The sequence below is a fragment of the Podarcis muralis genome, chromosome 4 (genome assembly GCF_964188315.1).
Source record: "Podarcis muralis chromosome 4, rPodMur119.hap1.1, whole genome shotgun sequence".
Classification (NCBI taxonomy): Eukaryota; Metazoa; Chordata; class Lepidosauria; order Squamata; family Lacertidae; genus Podarcis; species Podarcis muralis.
The window spans coordinates 27,266,599-27,292,185 of record NC_135658.1 but is presented as its reverse complement, the minus strand read 5'-3'; the positions used below and the strand labels follow the sequence as shown (position 1 = coordinate 27,292,185).

Below are 25,587 nucleotides of genomic sequence, written 5' to 3'. Positions count from 1 at the left end.
AGCCTTATGCACAGAGACATTGTTAAATTTGTCTTGGAAGCACCCTGATGAGATTCAGTATAGCAGTTCACATCTAAATCAAGTGCAGTAACTGGCACTCATTAAGAACTGAAGACGTTTTTATTCAGACAGGAGCAGCAGACCTAGTTTCATACGTTATTATTATGCCATTTTGCAAAACTTTTTGTTATATATCACTTTGAATTTCAAATATGATGCATTTTGTTTTTGAAGAAGAAAAACAAATAAACAAAAGACAGAAGAGATCCACTGAAGCACGAGAGATTTTGTACAGTACTTATTTTCACAGACTGTCTCATCCACGTAACAAACATTTCCTGAGGGTTGCATTATACGAATTATTTAAAGAAAGAAAGAAAGTTTGGATTGTGCACTACTAATAAATACATTGAAAAGGAGCCTGAAAGAACCTAATACAGAGATTCCACTGGATTATAGTCAATCCTGCATTCAGAATGGCTTTGCTTTAATATGCAAATTGATTATTCATATATCTAACTGCGGTAGCAAACACAGCAAGCAAAAGACTGGCTTAAAAATGCAATTTAAATTCAGGATCTTTAGTTACTTACCAGGCATATCTGCTTGATCTATCTGAGCCATTGTAATTAAGTGTCTGTTGATCAGCTCCTATAGGAATACATTTTGGCAGTCTTACCAATAAGGACATGAAATTCTAGTTTGCTGTTTCTTATATGCTGCTTCGGTTAATCACAAAACCATAGAAACAGACCTGAAAAAGGACTTGGACTATCAGAACCCCCTTATAGAAGCAGAATCCCTAACTAAAGCTATCCTTGTCTAAGGACATGGCTGGAAGCAACCTTTAAGAGACCCTATAGTCACTCAGTCAGTTCATCTACTGAACCCGCCTGAACCAGCCCCATCAAATTGTTTGTCAAACCTGATCTTCAGGTAACTCCACCACAGACCTCTGCATCCTGGGGAATCTGAACCAAGGTTCTGCTCTTCTTTCATTGTAGAATGGTATTTCTAAAGCCTAGCCAAGACTGCAGTTCAAGTTTTATTTCTTGTCCCCCATATATACATTGCCAGTCTCTATCCTTCTCAGGGCAACCACCATTTCATCTGAACACTAATGAAGCTACTCTCAATCTTCTCTGCTCAATGGCAGACATTAACAACTCCTATCTTCTATCACACTTCAATCAGGAGTGGCTTTGAATTCATGCTAAACGATGAAGAATTGCATCCAGGAAAGTGAGTGTGCTGCTGGGGGAAGGACAGAACTCTGTTTATGAAATTTCTGTTCTGACCTTCCTCCCAAAGGAGCCCAGGCTGACCTGTCCTCCGTCAGACTTCTAATGAGTAAAAAGCAGGCTAGTAAACTATGTACTGAACATGGTAATCCAAAGGCCTCAACAAATCAGAATACAGCACAGAGTACAGAAGTCGCCTTTTATGTCCCTCGTGATTATTTTGCAAGGCCATGTAGTGATGCTTAGGCAAACTTTGTTTTAAACTAAGGTTAAGGCCCTTTTCCGTATTGTTACTTGACTGACCCACATTTCTTTGGCAGCAATCTGTTTCTAGTAAAGAAGAGACTTGTATTTGTCCTTATTAAGTTTCTACTTTTTGCTGAAAATGTTTCCAATTTACTGAGATGATTTTGAGTTCTAACTCAGTTTCGCCAGATGGAGTCTGATATGACAGAAAGTGCTTTACATTTGCAGTGAGGTAGGGAAGACAAATTGCAATGCTGCAGGAAGAGCCCTAAGGTTTCAAACTATCACAGCAAGAACAGACATACTTGGCAGCCCACTCCAAAAAGCAGATATAGAAAAGGTGAAGAGGCAGTGGGTTAAGTTTCTTTAATAAGGCATTTTCCATGGCATGGATGGCTTTGAAAAAGTCACCTTGTAGCAAAGATACCATCAGCCCCAGCCAGCATGACCAACAGACTGGGATGATAGGGGTTATATTCCAACAACATCTGAGAGGAAACAGTAACCCAACCCTGTTTAAAACTGATTCACCATCTGTTCTGCCAATACTGTGTGTGTAGGAAATATTTAAGAAGTTAGGCCTGTGGCTAACAAGAATAGCTTTCGCACAGACTTCTGCCATGGTGTGGTTGGCAAAGGTAAGATGTAAAAGGTATTTTTACTCCCAAGCAAGTGTGCATAAGATTGCAGCCAAAGAGGACGCATATCCCAAACACCATCAATACTGTTTTTATATACCTATTTTACCTGCTTACTTAAATATCATTAATTTCCCCAGAAACAAAGTTCTTTTTTTATGATACAGCATTGCAGATAACTTTGGGCAAGCGGAAGGTGGCAGAGAAATTTTGTGGTGGGAGGAAATCTGTTAGAATATTACTAGAAAGAACTTACCTGTCTGAGTTCATCTGCCATGAAGAAAGAAGGTGCATTTGCTTTTGGCTGCATGTAAGCAACATGAGGCGCAGTTGGAGGATAAATGTGGTAATTTGGGAACACCTATTGAAGATAAAATTTGGAACAGACAGTTTTTAGGATTTGAAAAGTTATGAGACCTTTTAAAAGCCCTCTGAAGTGGTTCCACACAAGCCATATCAAAAAAAGGATGAGCATACTTATGGGTGCATACTTATGGTTGCGGCTGCAAAGTCATCAGCATTTGAATTAATTACTTTCAAAATCCAAACTTGAAATTCTGGGAGAAAAATAAGTTTGTATGGAAAGTGTGCAAAATATTAGTACAGGGTCAGCAGAAGGAATATGAATCTGGTTAGGCAATAAGGGCTACATAAAATGCACACCCCAAGCCTGAACATATCCTATAACCATCCTCAAAAGCCTTTCTCAGAGTTCCCCTGGCTTAGGGAGGTAAGGCAGGTGGCAGCTTGGGAGTCTTTTCGGAGGTAGCACCACCCCATTCATGGAGGAGGTATGGTGCTGAAACTTATTGGTACCAAGCCCAGGCTTTAATCCTTCATTGAATTTTAGTTTAAACTGATACTTATTTTTGTGTTGTATTTTTTGAAATTAATTTTTTTAAGCTGATGCTGTTATTGTTCATTAATTCTTTTAAGTGTCACTAGCCTAGATTCTCAGAGCTGAACAGTGGGGTAACATAGATAGATAGACAGACCATAAAGACTAACAGAGTGGGTGGCAGAATAGGTTGTATTTATCTTATACTTAAGAAAGTATATAACATTCCAATGAAAGCATCATGGTGGCAAACTACCCAAGTCATGCACAAGGTTTGCCAAATGCTGCTGTTACCTGCCCTAAGGGCTCAAGATACAACAGATTCTGCCATGTCAGAGAGCATGTCTAGTTTTCTTAGGCGGCAATGGCCTTAAAATAAAAAGCCAACAAAGCTGCACATACAATCTCACATAGAGGGAATCTCTGATGCCACCTAGTCTAGGCTCCTAGATTTCTATGCCAATCATCCCATGAATAAAGGGCGTACTCATACATCAGCTGCCTGTGTAATTCTTCTGAGAGCATGGAACTGCCTTCTTCAGAATCTGATCACTGGTCTTTCTGGTCTAGTAGTGCCTACTCTGGCAGGCCCTCCTTCTCAGCCAGAGATCTTTCCCTGGCTACCAGAAAGAGTTTAAATGAAGATGTAAGGAACAGAACCTAGAACATTGCGTATGCGAAAGCATGTGATCGACAGCAGACCTATGGCTCTCCCCATGCTGCTCTTTAATCAGTTTATCATGAAAGGAAGGAGACTCAACAAGCCTCAGGCTCATGTACTCCTCCACTGCACAGATGAAAGAGTTTGGAAGCTTTCATTTCTGTTTCTGGAGTTTTTCATATCATTCAAACTAAGCTTTGTATGAAAAAAGCCAATTTCAAACCATAATTATTGACCAGTTTAGGGTTTGGATAGAATGCTAAATGAACGTTAATTGAAATAGGAAGCTTCCACTCTTACTTGCAGCCATACTTGTGGAGGAAAGGAAAGGACTTAAGTCCAAGGCTCATCTAGGTTCATTCCCATCATGATAAACCATGGTTTATTCTGACCACCTCTCCCCATATGAACCGCCCTGGACCATGAGATCATCATCCGAGCCCTTCTTTGTGGCATGCTCTCTCCAGGGGGGCTAATCCAATACCTTCATTACAAATATTTAGGTGCCAGGCCAAAATATTCCTTTACTTGACAGGCCTTTGGCTAATTAAATGGTCTATGGCCTCATGAACTATTGGGTGCAGGTTGTTTAGTTTGTTGGTATGTTATGTGTTTCTGTGTGTTTATACTGCAAACTGCCCTGTGGTTTTATTATTTATTTGTTAATAAATAATATAATATTCTGAGATAAAGGGCAGTATATAAATTATTTCTCCAACTGTGTGCAAATAGGAAAGCTTTGCAAGACAGAAAAGGAAGCCACAGTGGCAGTCAGTAACAGCCAAGATGCAAATCAAGCTTGGAAATGTGGTAATTACTATATGGAATACCAGCATTAATTTATGGATTATAACAAATACCTTCATAAATAAAACGGAATTCTCACCATTCCAGTTACAGGTGCTGGAGTTGTGTCAGTATAGAAATAGGTTGTGCCACCCACAGTTTCCTTCTGAATCACCTGGCCAGCAGCTGGCGGCTGGGAGACAGCATTAGTAACTGGCGTAGAGGCACTAGTAGGCACCATGTAATTTGCTGGGTTTGGTGTATGACTTCTTCGTCTAGGAGCAGGAGACGTGTGAGGAGTAATTTTAGGGGAATGAAGGGGAGAAGATCCTGCTGACAATGACATTCCTTATGAAAATAAAAGGAAAAAAGAAGACTTGCAGTGAAAAGGCATTTGCAGCCATAACAGACTCCAAGGCTTGGGGGGGGGGGTATATTTCCTTGCAGATAAAAGCAGACTTGGGACAGCTGGACAAGGCGTTTTAAAACATCCCAGTTTACATGTAAGATTCAAATGAAATGGTTAGCCACAAAGATACCAACTTTTGCCCAAAGGGTGAGAAAAGCAACAGCAAATATTTGCAACATTTTCAAGCTATTCAAATACAACTCCATTGGCTCCATCTGTGCCACTTTGCTATGGCAGACAAAAAGCGTCAGGTACTGCCACAGTTCTCTTTAAACCAAGGATGGGGAACTTCAGATTGGTGGGCCAAGATTGCCTTGTCAGGCCAATTACTCCAAACCCACTGGACAGCTGATGGATGGGAGGACATGGTTTATTCTTCCTACATTAGCTGTATGGCCTATTCCCAAGCAAGGAACAGAATCATGCAGCCAAAGCAGCAGGATTTAATCCCTGCTCATCACTAATGAGCAGTGATAAAAGCCCTTTGTAAAAGCACTATTTGGAGTAACTTGCACTTTGTCTTTAAGAAGAACCAGTGGCAGAAGGGTAAGGGAGAAGAGTCTGCTCTACTTCTCCACTGCAACCACCTGCCCCCTTGCTTAAACCACCCTGATGTGAAAGGAGGGCAATTCTGCTTGGTCCAGGAATGAAAGAGACCAACCTGCAGGGAGCTCACTTATGCACCACCACCCCTTTGCTAAGCATGATCCCCTCCACCCAATGGTGAATTGGCTGATGTATTGATGTATTGGTCTGGGTGCATGAGGTTTACCTGCAGGCAACTATCATGCACCCTAACCTACTCATTTTGACTGTGCTTGTAGCAGACAGCAAGGCGCTGCTAAAGGAAAGGTTTTTCCTGCAAAAGGAAGGACGAAGCCTTCACTTTCACAGCCTTGTTGCCTGCTTTGAAATCCTGAGACTTCAAAGCACCAAACTCCCTGGTATCAGTTGACTGACACCTGTCAAATTTGCCCTGCAAGGCAGATCCTTATAAGAATCTGGCCCATGGAGCTAAAAACATTCCCCACGCCTTATTTAAACCAAACTAGAATCATCTGAAAGGAAAATACTGAGGTCTGTGCCATATAATTTGCAACGATTTTTATAGACACCTTCACAGAAGATTTAAAAAAAAACAACCACCACCAGGTTGCAACAATTACACAAACTAACCAAACTATACGCAGTGTCAAGACAAATTTATTAACTAGGTACTACTTACTCAGCACTGAAACAAAATATGATGTGCAACCTATTGTTTATTTATTTATATACATACATACATACATACATACATACATACATACTATAAAACTACAATGTTTCCTGTGACTATGATTATGGATGTTAAGTGTTTTTTCCAAACTTAAATAAAAACAAACTGTAGTTGTGGTTTTATCATAAAGATCAGGATTCAAAGCACCATGTGTGCTATTCATAGAAGCTTCTCAGCCCCCTCCTTAATGCAGTATGAGGCATGAGGGGCTGCCCCAGAAAGGAGGGGGCACACAGGAGAGCCATAGCTCACTGCTAAAGAAAAACCTTGGTATGAACAAGATCCAGGTTTAAGACCCATGACATTTCTGGGCAGAAAGGCTTTGGAAAAGTCCTAGGCATCATCCTGGAGAGAAACTGCCAGAGTTGACAACACTGGACTAGGCAGATAAATGGACTTCATTTAAGGCAGATTCATATTTTCAAGGTAACGACTTACGATAAAACTATGAGGCTTAATTTTCCTCCTCAACCCTCAATTATTTCCCATCATGCAAGACAGGCTAAGGTTGCTTCCCTAAGATGGGTCTGACAATAGACCTCTCTTTAAAATAAACGTCACTGGTTGCCCCAAACTTGAAAGTGAAACTAGTTTTTGTCTGCACTAGAGAATAAGGCAGCTGCTTTGCAGCATGAAAAACAGAGATGCTATTTCCATGCTACATGGAGTTATGAGCTATGCTATCTAGAGAACTTGTTTGCATACTGCACTTTGCAAATATAAACCTGTTTAGCCACCTCCACCCACTTCCCCAAACCTGGGTACTGAAAACTCTGAGGCAGCTAAAGTTTCTGCAATCATGTATGTGACCTATAGCCACGACAATATGGAAACAAATTATTTTATTTATTAGATTTACATACCGCCCTTCGTCAAAAGATCTCAGGGTGATTCACAAGACAACAAAGGGTGGAATTCAAAGTTGAGATATGGCCAGCATTAACATCTGTGCAAGCATCTCAGCTTGTCCGATGGAAACAAACTCCCCTCCCCTCAGAGTTTTTCCAACCTTCCCCCCCCCCACGCGCCATTTTGTGGGGGGGAGGGGGAGCAAGGAACGAGTTGGGAAAGTCCTGTTGTGCAAGCGCAAGTGATTGTGGAGGTCTTCCACTTACAGGGCTTGTTAAGCGACTCCTGCCCAACGATATGATCCAACAAGATATAGCAGACGAAACTGACAATTAGAAAAATAATGTACCTAGTACTACTTTGAAAGCAACTCTGTCCCCAAAGCCAGGTTATTCCATGTTAACAGGTGGTCCTATAACCTTAGATTCTTCTTGCTCACTTACTATTCTCTTCGCATTATTGCTTTAACAATGTGCAATGTTTCATTTGTCAATCTTTTATAGAGGGCGGCATCCTGCTTCCCGCACACTCGGTTCACTGCTCTTCTCCATCGTTTTTACTTAGAAGTTCCTTCCTTCCTTCCAACAGCCCTGAATGCATATAATCTAGTCCAGGGGTTGTCAATCTGGTCCCTACTGCTCACTAGTGGGTGTTTCAGGATTCTAGGTGGGCAGTAGGGGGTTCTACGGCACAAGTTGAATCCTCCTTCCATCGAGCACTGGTGGGGAGTAAGGAAATTCTACCATCAAGGAAGATGCATTAGTGGGCGGTTGGTATAAAAACGTTGACTACCCCTGATCTAGTCTTTCTGGTTTATAGGCTTTAAACATGTTCACATATTATCTTTGCTGGGAACTATTCATAGGCTTTGGAGGTGAGGTGGGGAGTTGTCCTTTGCCTGGTAGGTTGTTGTTTTCATACCTCCAAGATAATCTTGTACTTCCGTTTTTCAGATAAAATGTTAATGATAGTTCTAAATATTCTGAAAATGAATTTAGTTAAGAGAGACCCCTTAAATGACGGTTGCAAACAAAGCTTACAAGCTCTTTCTAAAACTTGGTAATGCTAAGATGCTGCAGGAAACCTTGACGGCTGCAAGAATTACACTTAAGGTGCTGCAATGTGCAAAGTGTAGGTACAAAACTGATAACAAACACCTGAAGATGATACGGCTGCTATGTAAGACTTTAAATAAATAGAGCTTAGGAAGAGTCGGTTCCTAGATGGAATAAGCTTCCCTAGTGCTACTGTGATTCATAAGCTAGTGTAAATAAATTACTCTAAGCTTACCTGGAGCTAGCCCAGCGTTTGCAGGACCTCCCATGGAAGGATGAGAGAACAAGGCTTGAGAGAAGGCAGATATATTTGACTGTGACATATTACTGAGTCGGGAGGTTGATCCTCCTTTAGGAATAAACTCGCTTGCCGCGGGATTTGGTGTCTGTTTAAAAAAAAATTAAAACAGAGTATGTGTTAAGTGTGAAAATAGATTTGTTTACTGAATAAATTAGTGGGTTTAAAGTTAAGAACGCAAACATTTTTAGTAGGTTATTAAAAACTAACAGACATAGGCCAGGATCCAAAGAACTACAACTACCGGTAATTCCAAAAGTTGAACGGGGTTTTTAGAACTGTTGCCCCCCCCCCCCCCGCCCGACAATTCTCAGCATACTGCATGGCAAACCTTTCAAAACCATACAGAGTTTGTAATAAGACACGGCTTTCTGTGGCCCAAAGAAAAGAGTCTTACATTCTATGAGCTAGGTACAGCTCCCTTGACTGAAGATGTGCAGTTCCTTGAATCTTGGTCATAGGAAACCTACTTGAAATTCTGTTTCCATACAACTTCTTTCATAATCTACAAGTTTGCATTACACACTGCTCAACTATATTTTGAGGCAAGGAAACTGGGAATACTATGAGTTTATAAGTGGAATTAGAAGTATCAATTATGCTAATAATGGCCAGCTCTTAGAGCAATCAATTATGCTTAAGAGAACTAGATTGTAAGCAGCTCTCAGGAAAGCTTCCTATTTTAAGTTACAAAAACTACTTTATTGGCGAAGTCATTTTAATCTCTGTTCGCACATGTTTGTTTTTAAAGATGTTCATTTCCCCTTAATTCTAAGGATTTTCTACATTACATACTTTTAAACAAGCTGAAGTTGTATTTGGGAAATTCTAATTCAAAACCTGATGCTGTCAGAAAGCTAACTGGGACAAATGACAATTTCTCAGTAGAACAATCCTTGCAAGGTTGTTGAGAAGTTAAATACGGCTCTGGGCAACTTGAACCAAAGGCAGAATACAAATATAACAAGCAAACTAAATGTAGAGCATTATCACAACAGTGGGGAGCCTTAAGCCCCCTAAGTGTACCTGCCAGGCCTCTCAATTTGGCCCACATCCACCTGTCCATCACCTGACATCATATTCAAAAAACACCAAATTACAACCAGAAAGGAAGAATCCAGAGCACACTTAGATGGTGCTCCTGATTCTTCCTTTGCTTCTGCAGCTTCAGTTCAAGGCATGGCTACAAAAGAAGAAAGAAAGTATCAGAAATGCATTTAGAACACACACCTCTGATTCTTCCTTTGAAGTTGAATCACCTGAAGACACCAGGTGACTGACAGGTAGGCAGCCCTACCCATCCATCAAAGCAGCCCACAAAGAGTGGGGGAATTCTGGATCCAGCCCACTGGCCAGGACCAATTCCCCTCTCCTATATTAGCATATAGCAAATAAGTGGCAAATTCTTCACTTACATTTTTGACTCTGCCCTCATGTTTTTGGAGTTGAGGGATAAACTCTGCATTGATATTAATTAGTGCTATCATCCAATTAAAGACATCTTGGTTGATCATACACCTATTAAATCAATTCAGTATTGAGAACATGTAGATGCTGCCTTTCTGTTAAATATGACAAACAGGTCTGCTTACACAAGAGAAAAACCACAAAAAATCCATCACAACAAGACAAACTTGTTTAAGCCACAGAAACAGTTCCCTTAAGGCATGTAGATATAAAATCTGCATATGTTTTCATTGTCATAAAGTAATTCTGAAGAAATCACACGATTTTTAAATGATGCATACACATTTCATAGCAAGCATCATTTCAGAACAGGCACTTCCTCCTGTGAAAGCAGAAAGCGGCAGTGCCTCTTCTATCCAGTGCCTGGAATTAGTAAAGCAAAAGAAAGAATCACATGACAGATGCGGGCCAATAAACAGAAGTTCTAGGTTTAGGTGGTTCACCTGAGCCAAGAGACCTGTTCTGGATGGGCTGCACTCCTCCTAAAGGACTATGTTCCTGGTCTGTGTGTACTCCTGGGTTCAGCTTTGTCTGTGGTAAGGAGTGCCTTCCGTCAGCGCCTAAGATGGCCTGGACAGTTATGTATGCGATGGTAATATCTAGGATTAACTATGCAATGCATTGTACATACATGGGGCTGTCTTTGAAGATTGTTTGGAATATACAGTTCCTTCACTGGTCACCAGTGACTCACCACTACTGAGAAGACCTTCATGGCTTCCAGTGAAGATGGCACCTGCAGACCACAGCTTTTGTACATTCTTGTACTGAGAATGACTACTTTAAAAAACCTGCTGCCTGAGAAATTTAGGGTATCTTTTGACCCTATCAACCAACTAAGCACCACACTTCCAACATTAAACTGTCAAAAAAAATTGATGGGCTACTGATTGTTCTACTGGGCTATGTAAAAGATACAATACTACCAGGTGCCACGAGAAATTATAATAGATCTATTAATCACAGTATGGTTAGCCATTAGATAGCTAACAAAAGCTTAGCATAATTAGAGTTAGAGAGGGGAGACAGTAAAATGACCAAGAAATAGCTAAATTGAGCATTTTTATTCATTAGCAGAATAATAAAGTTTAAAATTCACTTCACCCCTACTTGTGCTTGAGTGTATTTTAAATCTGGAGATTGTGCTCATGGATCTGTCTTACCCAATGTACTTATGTCATTTAGTATTTACTCTTTCCATTCGTGTTGCTATCACAAATTTTCTTTTTGATTTTTTTATATATGGTTTTTAGATTGGTGTGATAATTCTTCAATAAAGGGGGAAAGATAACCCTGCTTGGATACCAGATAGTCTGCCAAAGATACATATGAAAGTGGTGGGAGGAAATTCAAGGTGGTTGTATTACAGCTAATGTTAAGGTCAGCCTTCACTTCCAAGGCAATTTTCCGAAGGAGAAAAAAGAGTTCTAGGTAGGAGACTTGGCTTCTAAGACAAAAGCAGTATTCATAAACAAGGGTTTCATTCATAAACAAGATTTCATTTTACTTTGATCAGGTTAATTAATTAGTGAATATCTTCTCTGGTTTTTTTATAAATTAAAAAATTGGCAAGTTGGCTGTTGATTCAATCAAGAACAAATATTTTGTTCACTATCTCTTTGATTCAATGAATACATAGGCCCTCATTTTACATCTTTATGCCATTAATAAAATCTTCAAGTACAGGATATAAATAGAACAGATAACACAAGCATTTAAAGTCCAAATTGCCAATTTTATTTTTACTTATTTAGCAAAATATATATGCAGTGGAAGACAGGAGTGCCTGGCGTGCTCTGGTCAATGGGGTCACGAAGAGTCGGACACGACTAAACAACATATGCAACTTAATGAAAAATATAACGCTAAGTTGTTCACAGAGTATAAAAATGCTGATTAGCCAACTGTCTTCACAAACGTTAAAAATTACACCACTCCCATTTCCTTTTTCCACATTGAATCATAAAATTGCAGAGTTGGACGGGACCCTGAGGGAATCTCAACAAATACCTGGATATATTCTACATAAATCAATGTATGCACCTATCACAGCAATAAACATTCTCCCTCTTCCTTAAAACAGACATGTACACAGACAGCAGACAGACATTGTTTCTCCCCTTTCTGCCAGAACTCAGGTACAAAACCTTTTCGCACAATGTAGGTTTTCTCAAACAAGCACTATGATCCTCAGGCTCTGCTTCTATTGTCAGGTCTATTACTAGCATGCTCATCCCACAACAAATAGCCTTAAGGCAAGCACCTTCTGTATCTTCTTAAGGTACAACATTCTCATCCTCACTGAAGATGGGCTGCAGCTGGACCAAGGAGGAGGGAGAGATACCAAATTAACAGATAACATGTTGTACAGTGGTGCCTCGCAAGACGAAATTAATCCGTTCCACGAGTCTCTTTGTCTTGCGGTTTTTTCGTCTTGCGAAGCACAGCTATTAGCGGCTTAGTGGCTATTAGCGGCTTAGTGGCTATTAATGGCTTAGCGGCTCTTAACGGCTTAGCGGCTTTAAGAAAAAGGAAAGAAACTCGCAAGAACTCGCAAGACGTTTCGTCTTGCGAAGCAAGCCCATAGGGAAATTCGTCTTGCAGAACGACTCAAAAAACGGAAAACCCTTTCGTCTAGCGAGTTTTTTGTCTTGCGAGGCATTCGTCTTGCGGGGCACCACTGTAGCTGGTTTCCAGTGGTTACACAGAAATGATGTGGAAGAGTCTTTTACTGTCCACAGACCTTGGGTTCTTCATTCATGGTCTAGAACAGGGGTGTCAAACTCAAATTCATCGAGGGCCGCATCAGCAGTTTGGTCACCCTCAAAGGGCCGGTTGTATCTGTAGGACTATGTGTCCACTCTTTATTATCATAAATTATTGTCACTGCATTCAATTATTACTGCACGCGCTCAATATAAAAACAAGTGGAGGTTTCCTGAATGCATGTAAAGTGGAGGTTTCCTGTGTAGAACGGCCGGCGGCGCTAGAGGGCAGATGTTCTCTGGCTTGTAGGCTGCCGTGCATTCGCTGAAGAGGCGGCTTTCTTGTGTCAAAAAAAAAAAAGTGAGAATAAAAGGTGAAGGCTGGCGGCTGGCGGCGGCTACACGGGCCACATGACGAGGTCTGGCGGGCCGAATTCGGCCCGCGGGCCTTGTGTTTGACACCCGTGGTCTAGAAGGATAAATTCAAATTGCTTTTCTAGAATTGCATTACTATTTAAGGAAGCAACAAAAGGGAAAAACTCAAAGCTGTAACTGTTCAGGAGCAAACTAGTACATTCACAAATTCCAACTAAGGGTCACAACATAATTCTTTAGATGGAAGAGTAAACAATTTCCCAAACAAGGGCCAAATCTGTCATCATGTACACATCTGAATGCTTAATTGAAATGAGACTCTAAAATACAGGAAAAAACTGAAATATCCTGGAAGTGTTTTTTCTGAATTTCTCAAGATTCAACAAAGAATGTTACGGTGCCTTGAAGGCCAAGAGATTGTGGCGTCATAACAGACTAACACAACTACACTTCTGGAATTTGCTTGGTCCTTTTTAACTTTAGTACATGTTAGGTTTATGCTAACAAATTATTTAAATTTACAGAGCAGCAAGAAACCATGTGTCTTATTACAAACTCTGCTTGATCAAAACCTAGTTAATGGCACATGCATGAACTTTTTAACTGCCCTTAGGAAACACCAAGTTATGGTCCTTTCTAGAATAGTTTATATTGAGAAGAGATCACCATGGATAGATAAAAAACTCAAAACACAATGGTCATAATGTGACCCCGTTATGCCTCAGATCATGACTTTTATGTCTCATTTACAGAATAAGGCAAAAATGTATTATAACAAACATCATAAACATCAGCTTTGCCACCTCACTAAGATTCTCAGAATCCCAGTATGAGGCTAATTCCAGTATCAGAATCCTCGGGAGGTTTACAGACTGGCCACAAATCAACCACCTCTACAATATAGTGAAATTAATTAGAAGTGTGACAATTAAAAGAGCTCAGTAGCATGAGACAGTGGGCTGGATTCTCATCCACTGGCTGCAGATCTTGCAATCCACACAATGTACACACACCCTTTCCTGGCTCATTTGTGCTGCAGATAAGGAGCATGGAGGTGAACATGAGGAAGAGGACGGGCAAGTTAGGCCACCTAGTGTAGTCTAAATGGCTGTAAGAGCCATATCAGCTTGAGATTCTCCTAAGTCAAATCATTCTTGCATTGGGGGGCCTTTTATCCCCACTTCTATACTGAAACAGCACTGCTGCTATGCTGATGCTGAAGCCTGGTCCGTTGGCAATGGCTCTGGGTTCTAACAATGAGACCCTACATCTTTGTTTCACAAGCTGCAATGGAAGCATGTTAAGGGACCAACATGTATGAACAGAGGTTTGCAGAATGTACAGGCCAAATCTACAATTACTACAGATGTTGCTGCAAGTGGCGTATTATACCACAACGCAGCGATTTAATGCTGTAGATTCCATTAAATCATACATGATGTGCAAGAACTGAAGTACAACATTCATACAAACAAGGCAAATGTGCTTAGTTTATATACATCAATCTGGCTCTTTTCAATATTCATAAACCTAGCAACTAAAAACAGTTGTGACATTCTCTCAGACAAACTTACTCTTTTTGGGGGGCGCGGGGAGCACACAACATTGAGCTCTTCAGTGGAATAGAGAAGTAAAATTTCCATGGTTTACATAAAAGCAGAAGAGAATGTGGTGTTCATATATTAAAATAACCAAGGTTGCAATCTGTGTGTGTATATAGGTGTGTGTGTGTGTGTGTGTGCGCGCGCATACGCAGTGAGAAACACAAGTTGCTAGACGGGGGGGGGGGGAATGCAAACTTGAACACGCCACATTTTTCTACAAAACCGTTCAGTTCGGCAACCTACTTAGCACATGCATTGTGACTTCTCTATATAATGTACAATATGGAATGCTGCAAACCATTCTTCCTTCTTGGATACCCAAATTCAACTACTGACAAACACCACCACCACAACAGCAACACTAAATTAATCAGCTTGAGTTCATTCTCTCTCTCTTTGTATGACTTTTCCGATGTGAAACCAAAGACACACTTAACTTCAAATCACAGTTTAACTGAAATCAGGTCATTCTAACCCTAAGATCAGCCAAAGCAAACACTGAGTAAGTCAAGTCCTAAAGGGGAAAACATCCTCTGTAAAGCCTCTGACTTGTGCAACAATATAGCCTACAAGCCACATTAACTACCTGGCACTACACAAGAAAACTATTAGTATGATTTATACAAAGAACAGTAAAAATGCTATTGTTCCCATGTACAGCGGAAGCAAACAAGAACAGTAAGACATGGGGGGGAGGGGATTCACTGGGTGACCATTCTTCCCAGTCTCATGCTAATTCTGTGAACTACTCCTGTCTCAGTCTGTTTTTAACTTAGAGGTTGAGTGTGCCTCTCTATTCCACTGGAACAAGTACCCATCTAGAGCCTCAACACAACATATAGCAATAATGCCCATTGAAAGTCCCTAGGGGCAGAAATCACAGGGTAGAAAGTGCCAGAGATCTATTCCTCCTCATACTAACGTCAAAGATAACCAAAGGCAATTAAAGTCACTAGATGCTGAGTGAGTTTCTTCTGTGGGCTAGGATAAGGAGTACAAATAAGATAACATAGTTTTGCACTACGATTGCTCTCTGAAACATCTGCGGTTCTCCAGATGTTGATGGACTCTCAACTTTTCAAAGCCCAGCCAGCACAGCCTATGTTTAGCGATAACAGGAGCTGCAGTCTAGCAACATCTGGAGGGTCTAAATACTGTTCAAATTATTTCAGCTATTTCAAAGAAAATAAGTTTCAACTTCTAAGGTGTTTTCTTTAAATATATTACTCTTGCCACCCAAACTAGATGATGCAGAACATTAGTTGGGAAGTGTGTAGTTTATTAAATAGTCACTTTTGTTGTCATTTGTACATTTGACCTGTGAAGATTTCAGCCAAATTTCGGCCCATCATATGTATCTAACTTCAGCATTTTTGAAAAAATAAAAATAGTAGCCAAAATTAATTAAAGTGACTAGAAAAAAGTAATTTTACCTGTAAATTGTTTTCTGTGACTCTGTTCCACCAAACCATATTGATGGGTACTCCTGTTTTACACCTGTCAGCCAAGCAGCCAATAGTGTTCTTTGATTTTCTTGCCTTTGATCCCACCGGAACTATTCTCTCCTCCAGCATCCCCAGTCGATACTTCCTTGGCTATGGAAAAGAAGGAAAAAAACCAGGGCACTCCCAACATCCCTTAGTCTGAAACTCAAACTAGAACTAGATGACAACATATATTTGGTTTGATTGGTGGAATAGGAAACAATTTGCAAGTAAAATTTCTGACTCTGGTCATTTGACTTGCCGTGGCTTGGAAAAGGAAGTTGAGAGGAGTCAACAAGCAAAAATAGTTTGGAGTGGGTTCCAGTTGGTGCCCTTGCACTTAACTGAGGAACTTTTGATCCTGCAGATAGACACCCCTACTAATGTAAAAGAAAGGGAGGCATTTTTCCCCATCCCCCCCCCCCGCAGCACCCATAAAACATCAGTGCCAGAGAGATGGGGGACACTCCAGAACAGGGCGGCATGGGGAGCAGTAGGAAGACAGTATCACTCTCCCTCCACTTCCCAATTGGGGACACCAATTAGATTCCACCTTGACTCGCAGTGCAATCCTGTGCATATTTACTCAGAAATACTGTAAGTCCCACAGAATTTAATAGGACTCACTCCCAGGAAAATCCAATAGGATTGCAGAACAAGCTGGTCCTAATATTTCTGACATTTCATTAGAAAAGTCACATCTATATCACTTCAAATAAACTAAGACTTGTTTGAAATATGTAGTGCCAGGTCAAACTAAAAGCTTTGCTTGCTACATACCTCCAACCAGGATACTATATTCTGACACCTGAATTTATGAACAGATTCCAGAGGACAGAAAGGACTGGGCTTGGAAATAATGGGTTGTAAACGAACAAATATAGGCAGAGTAAGCCCAGTGAAATCAGTACAGTGGTGCCTCGCAAGATGAAATTAATCCGTTCCACGAGTCTCTTCGTCTTGCGGTTTTTTCGTCTTGCGAAGCACGGCTATTAGCGGCTTAGCGGCTTTAAGAAAAAGGAAACAAACTCGCAAGAACTCGCAAGACGTTTCGTCTTGTGAAGCAAGCCCATAGGGAAATTCGTCTTGCGGAACGACTCAAAAAACGGAAAACCCTTTCGCCTAGCGAGTTTTTCGTCTTGCGAGGCATTTGTCTTGCGGGGCACCACTGTAGACTTGACTAACTTAAGCCCAGTAAGTTCAGTGGGTCTACTCTGAGTAAGATTTCATTAAATACAATCCAACTGTTCAAAAGAGAAACCTTGGAAGTTCTGGCATAAATGTCTCAAAAGGAGATAGATAATTTTTCCTTGAGATGTTGTCCAGGTCAAGTTAACATATTTAGTCGCAAAGAGTTGCTTACAAAGAAAGGCATATAATCTCTTATTACAACTGTTTTTACTGGTGCACACAGGTGATAATGAAATACTTGTATTTTTAAGCTTTGAAGGTGTACATTCAAACCCCAGATGTGTTTATAAAAGAAAGGTATCATCTTGCCTATCAAAGTAAATATGAAGTAATAAAAGTAATTCCAAGAACAGTAATTACTCAACGATTCAGAAAAACACACACAATACGCTCTCAAAGGTTTACTATGAAATGCAACTATCCTTATTTACAAGCTGTGTCCTTGCTGACAGTGAAGAAAGCCCTGCTGAGTTTTCAGACAGTATAAAATTATGAACTCTGAGATGTATATAATAAGCAAGCACGTAATGACCCATAAACTCATATCACTAGAGAAGCTTCCTGCTCATCAAAATAAGTATTCAGTAAGCTACAGCAGAAGTCAGACATTGGGTTAAAGCTGGCCCTAAGGTGCAGTGCCTACTACTAAATGCAGCAATAAAGTTTTCTAGCAGATAACTTTTAAGAAATTGAAGCTGAACAGCTGGTTTACTGTCCATTGCTCAGTTAAGTGGCTCATCAAGAAAATTAGCTGGATATAGATGTACTGCTTGCTCCTCCAGTATATATTCCATTCAAAATACCCATGGAAAATTCTTGTCTCACAATTATTCTAAACCAGGGGTGTCTTCCCCAAATGCTCTAATGAAGTTGGAGTACAACTACCCATACAAAATACTTGCAATGTAGTTATCCTAGGATGGACCCATGATAAAATTACTTCTCATTTTTTAACAGGAATGGATTGGAAGCAGACCTTAGCTTACGCTCCTCATTGAAGACATATTAATTCCAAAACAGAGATCTCATGGATGCTTGAATCCAATATCTACTTGTTTAGTTCACCTCTCCCCACACAGAGAATCACAGAATTGTAGAGTTGGAAAGGACGCCAAGGGTCATCTAGTCCAATGCCCTGTAATGTAGCAAACTCAACTAAAGCATCCATGGTAGATGGCCATCCAATCTCTGCATGAACAACCCATTGTAAATTCTCAGAAGTGTGCTGCCAAAGTTCAGTACAGTGGTACCTCGCAAGACGAATGCCTCGCAAGACAAAAAACTCGCTAGACGAAAGGTTTTTCCGTTTTCGATTTGCCTCGCAAGACGAATTTCCCCTATGGGCTTGCTTCGCAAGACAAAAACGTCTCGCGACTTTGTTTTCTTTGTCTAAAAACAAAGACATGTTTTGTTTATAAAGTTAATTTATTTTCCCTTCAATTTTTGAACTGCTCTTTACAGTATGTGTGACTTTAAAGAGCAGTTAATAAACTGTTGTTGTACCAAATTTGGCTTTGTTTGGACTTTTTTTGACCATAGGAACGCATTAATTGATTTTCAATGCATTCCTATGGGATTTCGTGCTTCGCAAGACGAAAAATTCGCTAGACGACAAAAATTGCGGAACGAATTAATTTCGTCTTGCAGGGCACCACTGTATCTACAAAGATATTTAAAGAACCATCAAGAGGCAAGAACATTACCCAGAGCAAAAAGATATGAAATTGTTTTCTGAATATTTAAATAAGGTCAGAAGACAACATCCACAGGAATATTAAACTAATAATGAAATTTCATCCAACCTGTTCTAAATGGGGTTTTCCCCAAAACATTGAAATCACCATTGCTTATATGACAAACGTGTGCATATGAAGCATGTTGACTGCAACAGTTCATTTTCAAAAAACAGAAGATAGATTTTTAAATATATACACACACTTTCGTGCAAATAAAACAAGTGAACGCCAAAAGAAATCGTATCTACATTTGTCAAGCTAAACTTAAAGAACATGACTAAATTGGACAAGAAACCATGCCTTTAATAATACCTAATGTATGTGTCCAACTAGTTTTATGCAGATCTTGATAAGAGTTTAGGTTACCAGCTATGCAAGCACTTAAGCAGCAATTCAGATCTCCTGAGGATTTTTTTCCATAAAGCCAACTCTGTTCAAAGCAAGGACTCAATTATATATGTCTCTTCCAAGGCTCAATCAATTTTTAGTCAGTAGTGGCTGGAGAAGAACTGCCTAACTCTTTCCCTGCTACTTATTTTTCAGCTCAAAATCACTGCATCCAGTGCTGCATATCCATCTGAAAAGGGAAACACACCCTGAGAGGACAATTTTGATCTGAAAAACAGGAAAATGAGTGGATGTGGTAGCTCATACCTCCCCCTTGCAATATCTGGGTGCATTTATTACTCAACCAAGAACAATAGCCTAACCTGATTAAATGTAGATTTGGCAAGATTGAGACTGGGAACTGAGTGTCCAGTTGCATGGATCTTTTCATATTACGGTCACCTGTTTCTTGGTTTTGTCCCAACAGTGACTAATGGTTTTAGAAACAGATAAAATGAGAAACTGGATTTGCCTTGGGTCTGGCAATTTCAGCGTAGTCCATATTTATTCAGAAACAAGTATGTATCAATGCAAGATGGGGAAATTTTAAACTAGCAATAATTATCTTGGATTAACCTCATTGGCTATGATTAAGCTGGAAGCCCAAAAACTGTAGAAAAACCAATACTCAGCTTAAACTGGATAAAGTGCTAACATGGCCCAATTTAGCAACCTTCATGGTTAATGACTAAACAACCAACAACAGCACTGGATAAGTAGTGCTAATATTGTGACCTTGTTCTCACAAGAAATAGGTGATGGGGTAAAATGTGCCTGGTCTTGGGGTTGACATGACTGAACACGTTTCCAAAAACAGTCCTACATGTATGTCAAGGGGGGATAGAACTCTAACATGCTTGTATTACCTATATTCTGGGGTACATGATAGAGCCTTCTCATAAAATCGGCATATATACAATTGAAAAGAGGAAGCAGTAAAATACCAACGCGAAAAAGGGGAAACATCCTGATCAACTCTTGATTAGTTACTAATCCATGCTATGGTGTTATGCTGCTCAGCATTTGGCAATATGAGACACTGGAGTGGGGGCGATTCACTCAAGAGTGGCAAAACCTGGAATGGTTTTAGCTATCACTGTCTTATATCTTATACAGCTATGGCCCCAATGTTTGAGAATAATTGAAAATGTGAAGATAAATATTGGAAGTCAGAGAAAAGAGTTAAATTCTGGTGGATTTTTAAGTATAGAGTTAAATTTTAACTCTTAGGCTATGCCACATATTTCATTTTAACTAATGGAACGATAGATTAAAGTTGCCTCTCTCAACATTCTTTAAAAGACCACATTTTTAAAATGTTGAGACACAAATTGCAAAGTCAAAAATGCAAATTCAATTTCACAACACATCCTTAGCGACCAGTATTTCCTCCATCTGCAACGTAACTGAAGACGTAACAGGTTGAACAACCAAAATCCTGGCTTTTGTTATGCTGCACCTAGAAAACTCAACGAAGCTATAATGCATACCAGTCATTAGCAATAATTAAAAGGATGGGAATGGCTACAATATAATGTCCTTTTTTCTTGTGTGTGTATCCCGCATGTCACACACTTAAGCACAATTTGTAGCTACTTTTGTACCAAAACTGAGCATTCTTACCACTAATCTGGCTGTACATGAGCGAGACAGAAGGGACTAGTAGACAAATAGCACAATCCTGTGACCCAATCCCTCAATCATGAGTAAAGGCGCACAGGCAGCTGAAGCCATTAACTAAGAAACTTGAATGCCATCCTTCCACAAAAACTTTGGCTGCTGTGAAACCGCAGACCAGAAAGAGAACTTAAAGTAACTTCAATATACATGCTAGTCTCAAACTACAAAGATAACCGGAAAAGCAGAATGTTATTGCAGTGATGTTTTAAATCTCAAATAGCCCTTTTAAAATAAAAATGAAAATGTCTTTTTGCCTCTTTTATAGCACCAAGACCCACCACTACTACTACTATAAAGAATGCTAATTCCATCACCGTAGGCTTTATTTGCCCAGCTTTTAGGACACAAGAGATTCAAGCAAAATCCATCCAAAATGTTTCCACAAGGAAAGAAGACGCTTTTTACAGAAAAGCTCCTCAGATCTTAAAAAAAATTCAGGCCTTCCGAACCACAACAGTGCACCCTAATTGCTCAGAACAGCAAATTTCTCCTACAAAATTAAAACAAGAGTGTAACAGAACAAAAACTGCAATGCACTTAACACTTGAGTCTTCTATATGCACCACAGAGGGGCTTAACAATCAAAACTTCCTATATTCTACTGGCTTAAATGTAAGTGCACAACATTAACAGGCAGCTAATTACAGCGCAAGATTTAGGATGGTATGTGCAGCTCTCCTACACAGGAAAGCCGAGCCAAGAGGACGCAAAACTATGGCATACTGCACTTTAGAGGATGTGCAGAACGGAAACCAAGATGGGGGAGGGCGCCAAATTATCTCCTCACTTATGGTGCCATATTACCAAAGTCCACCCCTGCTAATTATCCCCGTTGTTTCAGTGGCAGCAGATCTTAGTATAACATTCTGACAGTTAACTGCTCATAAATCCCTGTTATTTAAATCGCTGACAACCTAACGCCCTAATCTTGAAATGTATTACCCAGAAGCTATTTTGCGAATGAAGTAAATGGTGAACTGCTTGTGTGGGAGTATATTGTTCAGGGTCCCCAAACTGGCTTTGTACATTCAGTGGCAATCATCCAACCACCTCCTTGAGTGTGTGAGGCTGTTGATGGGCTTGCAATAAGGCCAGGTGTCAAAACCTCATTTGTATGAGTCAGCACCCCTACCTAGGGATGTACACACAGTCATCATTACTTGCACATCACAGTGACTTTTATTTGAGCAATTGCAATTATCCAAGCACATGTGTATTTCTCTCTTAGAAGGATTTATTTATGCAAACTATGCCTTCACATACTTTTAGATGGGATGAAAACCCTGTTAGTGGTCTTGTGTGTTCCCTTAAGTTATAATAAAGCAATCACCATCTGCACAGACACACTTGCCTTTCCCCTCCATATGTCTTTGCTAAAAATCAAACTTGTTTTTGTAATGCTTCAAAAACCTGCAAAATTATATATACACAGATAGGACAGTGGGGCATTAAAACAAACTACTGCCTGTATCAACCCAAAGAACAAGAAGCCCAAAAGTCACTTCGGTTTGTGACAGCAGTCAAATTATTTGTTATTCTCTATTCAGCCAATAAAAATCTTCTGCTAATTGTACTGTTAAACTTTGGTTCCCTTGAGAATGAACCATTTTTTTTACACTGTACTTTAATATATTACAGCCGAAAAGAGTAAGGGAAAAGGTGCTTGGGGACCAATCAGTTTTGGCCAATGTCCCAGATTTTGTCAAACCTTGCCTAGCGAAGACAAAAAAGTCTTAACTCATATTTTTTTTGTAATGTGAAGTCTTGAGATCAGAAGTCTTCAATATCAACAAAGAACAGCATTCATTTAACGAAGTGGCACATAAAAGATTGTTACTTGGGAAAACAATAAAAAGGACATGGCATAATATTAAATTGTAAATGTTGGTTTCTTATTGCAATTTTCACAAGCAAAGAAAAGCTAACTAACCTTGAAAATTTTACAACAGAAACCTTCAGAAGTTCAATAAAGGGAAAGTGGCTGCTTTGATAAGTTGGGGGACATTTAATGATCATAATTTTTTAATTCTCTGCAGGGGTAGAGTAAAAGCTACTCAGTCTATGGTTTACAGATTTTTCATGGCTCTATGTAATGTGACTACTGCAGGAAGTTTTCTCCTTAAACAGCGGATTTATCAAGAGTTGTTTGGAATAAAGGTTGATAGACACCTATTTGAAGATGTTGTCTTTACCACAAATTGCAATAGAACCAGGGCTTTTATTCAGCCGGAACTCAGTTCCGGCACCTCTCAGGTGAGTGCCATTGCCATTATAAGAGAACAAGGGAGGCATTCATGGTGAGTTCCGACACCTCTTTTTCTAAAAAAAAAACTGCACTGAATAGAACATTGTGGAAAGGCATTGCTTGTATTGTGAGGGGAAGAATCAAGTTAGAGTGCACTGATCTGGACAATTACAAGCAATTGTGTAAATGAACTGAAATGCATGCCCAGAAATGTGCATTACATATGGCCATATATCTAATTGATGCTACTCTGTAAGCTATCAGTTGCTGTATGTAATAAAGCAAGTGGCTCTTTTGTTATCTAGAAACTCTGGCAATACCTACTTTTCTCCTTTGAGATAAGCTGAGGGCAGCAAAGTCGTTGAACAAGGATGAACCAGGTGAAGTAAGAGAATCTGGAAAAAAAGGTTACAGAACACATACAGATATAAAATAATAATATATTTTAAATATAATATAATAACATTGTTAGTGTTTGAAATCTGCAAAGTAGAGCCAGAAAATAATTTGGCATGTGCCTAAGGAACTGTGCATGTTCAGTGGAATTAACTTTCCCCCTCTGTTAACAATCACTATGCCCTGTAAAACTGTGGTGCTTATCAATTTCTTTGGACTTTGGAATACAAGGGCTAGTTTAGGAGATTACTTGTATAGAGGCTATGTTTTATCAATATCAGCATTTAAGTCCTACTGAAATCAGAAGTTAACTTAGCATTGGCATATGTTAATTAATTCACAGTTGTGTGTGCTTTAAGTCGAATTTCTCAACTACCAGATAATTCTGCATGATGTCCTCTGCAATCTTAAGCTCTCAAAATTAATGTACACATCCCTTAAAATCTTCCTTGTTTACTTATAAATGACTCCCATATGGAAAAGAAGCACAATTGAAGGTTCCTAGCACTGATGGTAGGAATAATAATAATAATAATAATAATAATAATAATAATAATAATAATATATTATTTGTACCCCGCCCATCTGGCTGGGTTTCCCCAGCCACTCTGGGCGGCTTCCATAAAAACCAAAGATACAGTAAAATATCACAGATTAAAAACTTCCCTGAACAGGGCTGCCTTAAGATGCCTTCTGAATGTCAGGTAGTTATTTATCGCTTTGACATCTGATGGGAGGGCGTTCCACAGGGCGGGCGCCACTACCGAGAAGGCCCTCTGCCTGGTTCCCTGTAACTTGGCTTCTCGCAATGAGGGAACCGCCAGAAGGCCCTCGGTGCTGGACCTCAGCGTCCGGGCAGAACGATGGGGGTGGAGACGCTCCTTCAGGTATACTGGGCCGAGGCCGTTTAGGGCTTTAAAGGTCAACACCAGCACTTTGAATTGTGCTCGGAAACGTACTGGGAGCCAATGTAGGTCTTTCAAGACCGGTGTTATGTGGTCTCGGCGGCCGCCCCCAGTCACCAGTCTAGCTGCCGCATTCTGGATTAGTTGTAGTTTCCGAGTCACCTTCAAAGGTAGCCCCACGTAGAGCGCATTGCAGTAGTCCAAGCGGGAGATAACTAGAGCATGCACCACTCTGGCGAGACAGTCCGCGGGCAGGTAGGGTCTCAGCCTGCGTACCAGGTGGAGTTGGTAGACAGCTGCCCTGGATACAGAATTGACCTGCGCCTCCATGGACAGCTGTGAGTCCAAAATGACTCCCAGGCTGCGCACCTGGTCCTTCAGGGGCACAGTTACCCCATTCAGGACCAGGGAGTCCTCCACACGAGCCCGCCCCCTGTCTCCCAAAAACAGTACTTCTTTCAAACCACATTAAAGATTGAAAGCTTTGCCCCCATAAAAATAGCTTAACATAAATATTGCTAAATATTAACATAAACATATTGTTAAATATTAAATATTTTTTTGTTAAGAAAGTCAACTTCTTACCGTGGCCTGCATAGGGCTTGGCACTGTCATTAAGAAGGCTAGGGGAACTGCTGCTATTTGTCATCCTCTGCAGAAAAAGAAAAAGAAAAATTGCATGGTGAATACAACAATAGGGATCATGTGCAGTTTTAGCCCATACACTGAAAATGGATGAATAAATATATGGTTACAATATAATGCTAATGAAAGCGTTAGCTTTCTGTGACTCCACAAATTGGTGTGTCCAAATAAAAAGCTATAGGAAGCATTTAGTAACTAGTTAAAACATTTAATATAAAGTCATACCAAGTAAACACTGATTTTCATTTAGCCAAGAACATTGTGTAAACATCGAGTTGGATCCAGAGTTTCCATTCCACAGATGTGACTCTAAACTAAGAGAAGCTTGTGCTGGAGGAGGGGAAAGTTTTGCTAATTCTTGCTTCCGATTCTGGAGGATCCCCTAATTTACTGAAGAGGTTTTTCAGGGGTCACAGGGAGGAGGAGGAATAAGTGAAAATTGCCTAAACAAATCCCATGTATCAGTA

General features: G+C 40.1%; 1 protein-coding gene across 3 annotated transcripts in view; it reads right to left on the bottom strand.

Annotated features, from left to right (window-relative positions):
* Positions 1-25,587, bottom strand: part of PAN3 (poly(A) specific ribonuclease subunit PAN3) — a 57,658-nt gene that overhangs the window by 14,145 nt on the left and 17,926 nt on the right. For 2 of the 3 annotated variants that reach the window (XM_028726400.2, XM_028726399.2), the window contains exons 3-9: positions 25,061-25,127; positions 23,499-23,569; positions 15,885-16,046; positions 8,238-8,388; positions 4,511-4,758; positions 2,382-2,486; positions 594-651 (exon numbers count right to left, since the gene is read on the bottom strand). In XM_028726400.2, the coding sequence (XP_028582233.2) occupies positions 594-651; positions 2,382-2,486; positions 4,511-4,758; positions 8,238-8,388; positions 15,885-16,046; positions 23,499-23,569; positions 25,061-25,127 (862 nt within the window). The remainder of the gene's footprint in view (positions 1-593; positions 652-2,381; positions 2,487-4,510; positions 4,759-8,237; positions 8,389-15,884; positions 16,047-23,498; positions 23,570-25,060; positions 25,128-25,587) is intronic. The other variant, XM_028726402.2, reaches the window with a different exon arrangement.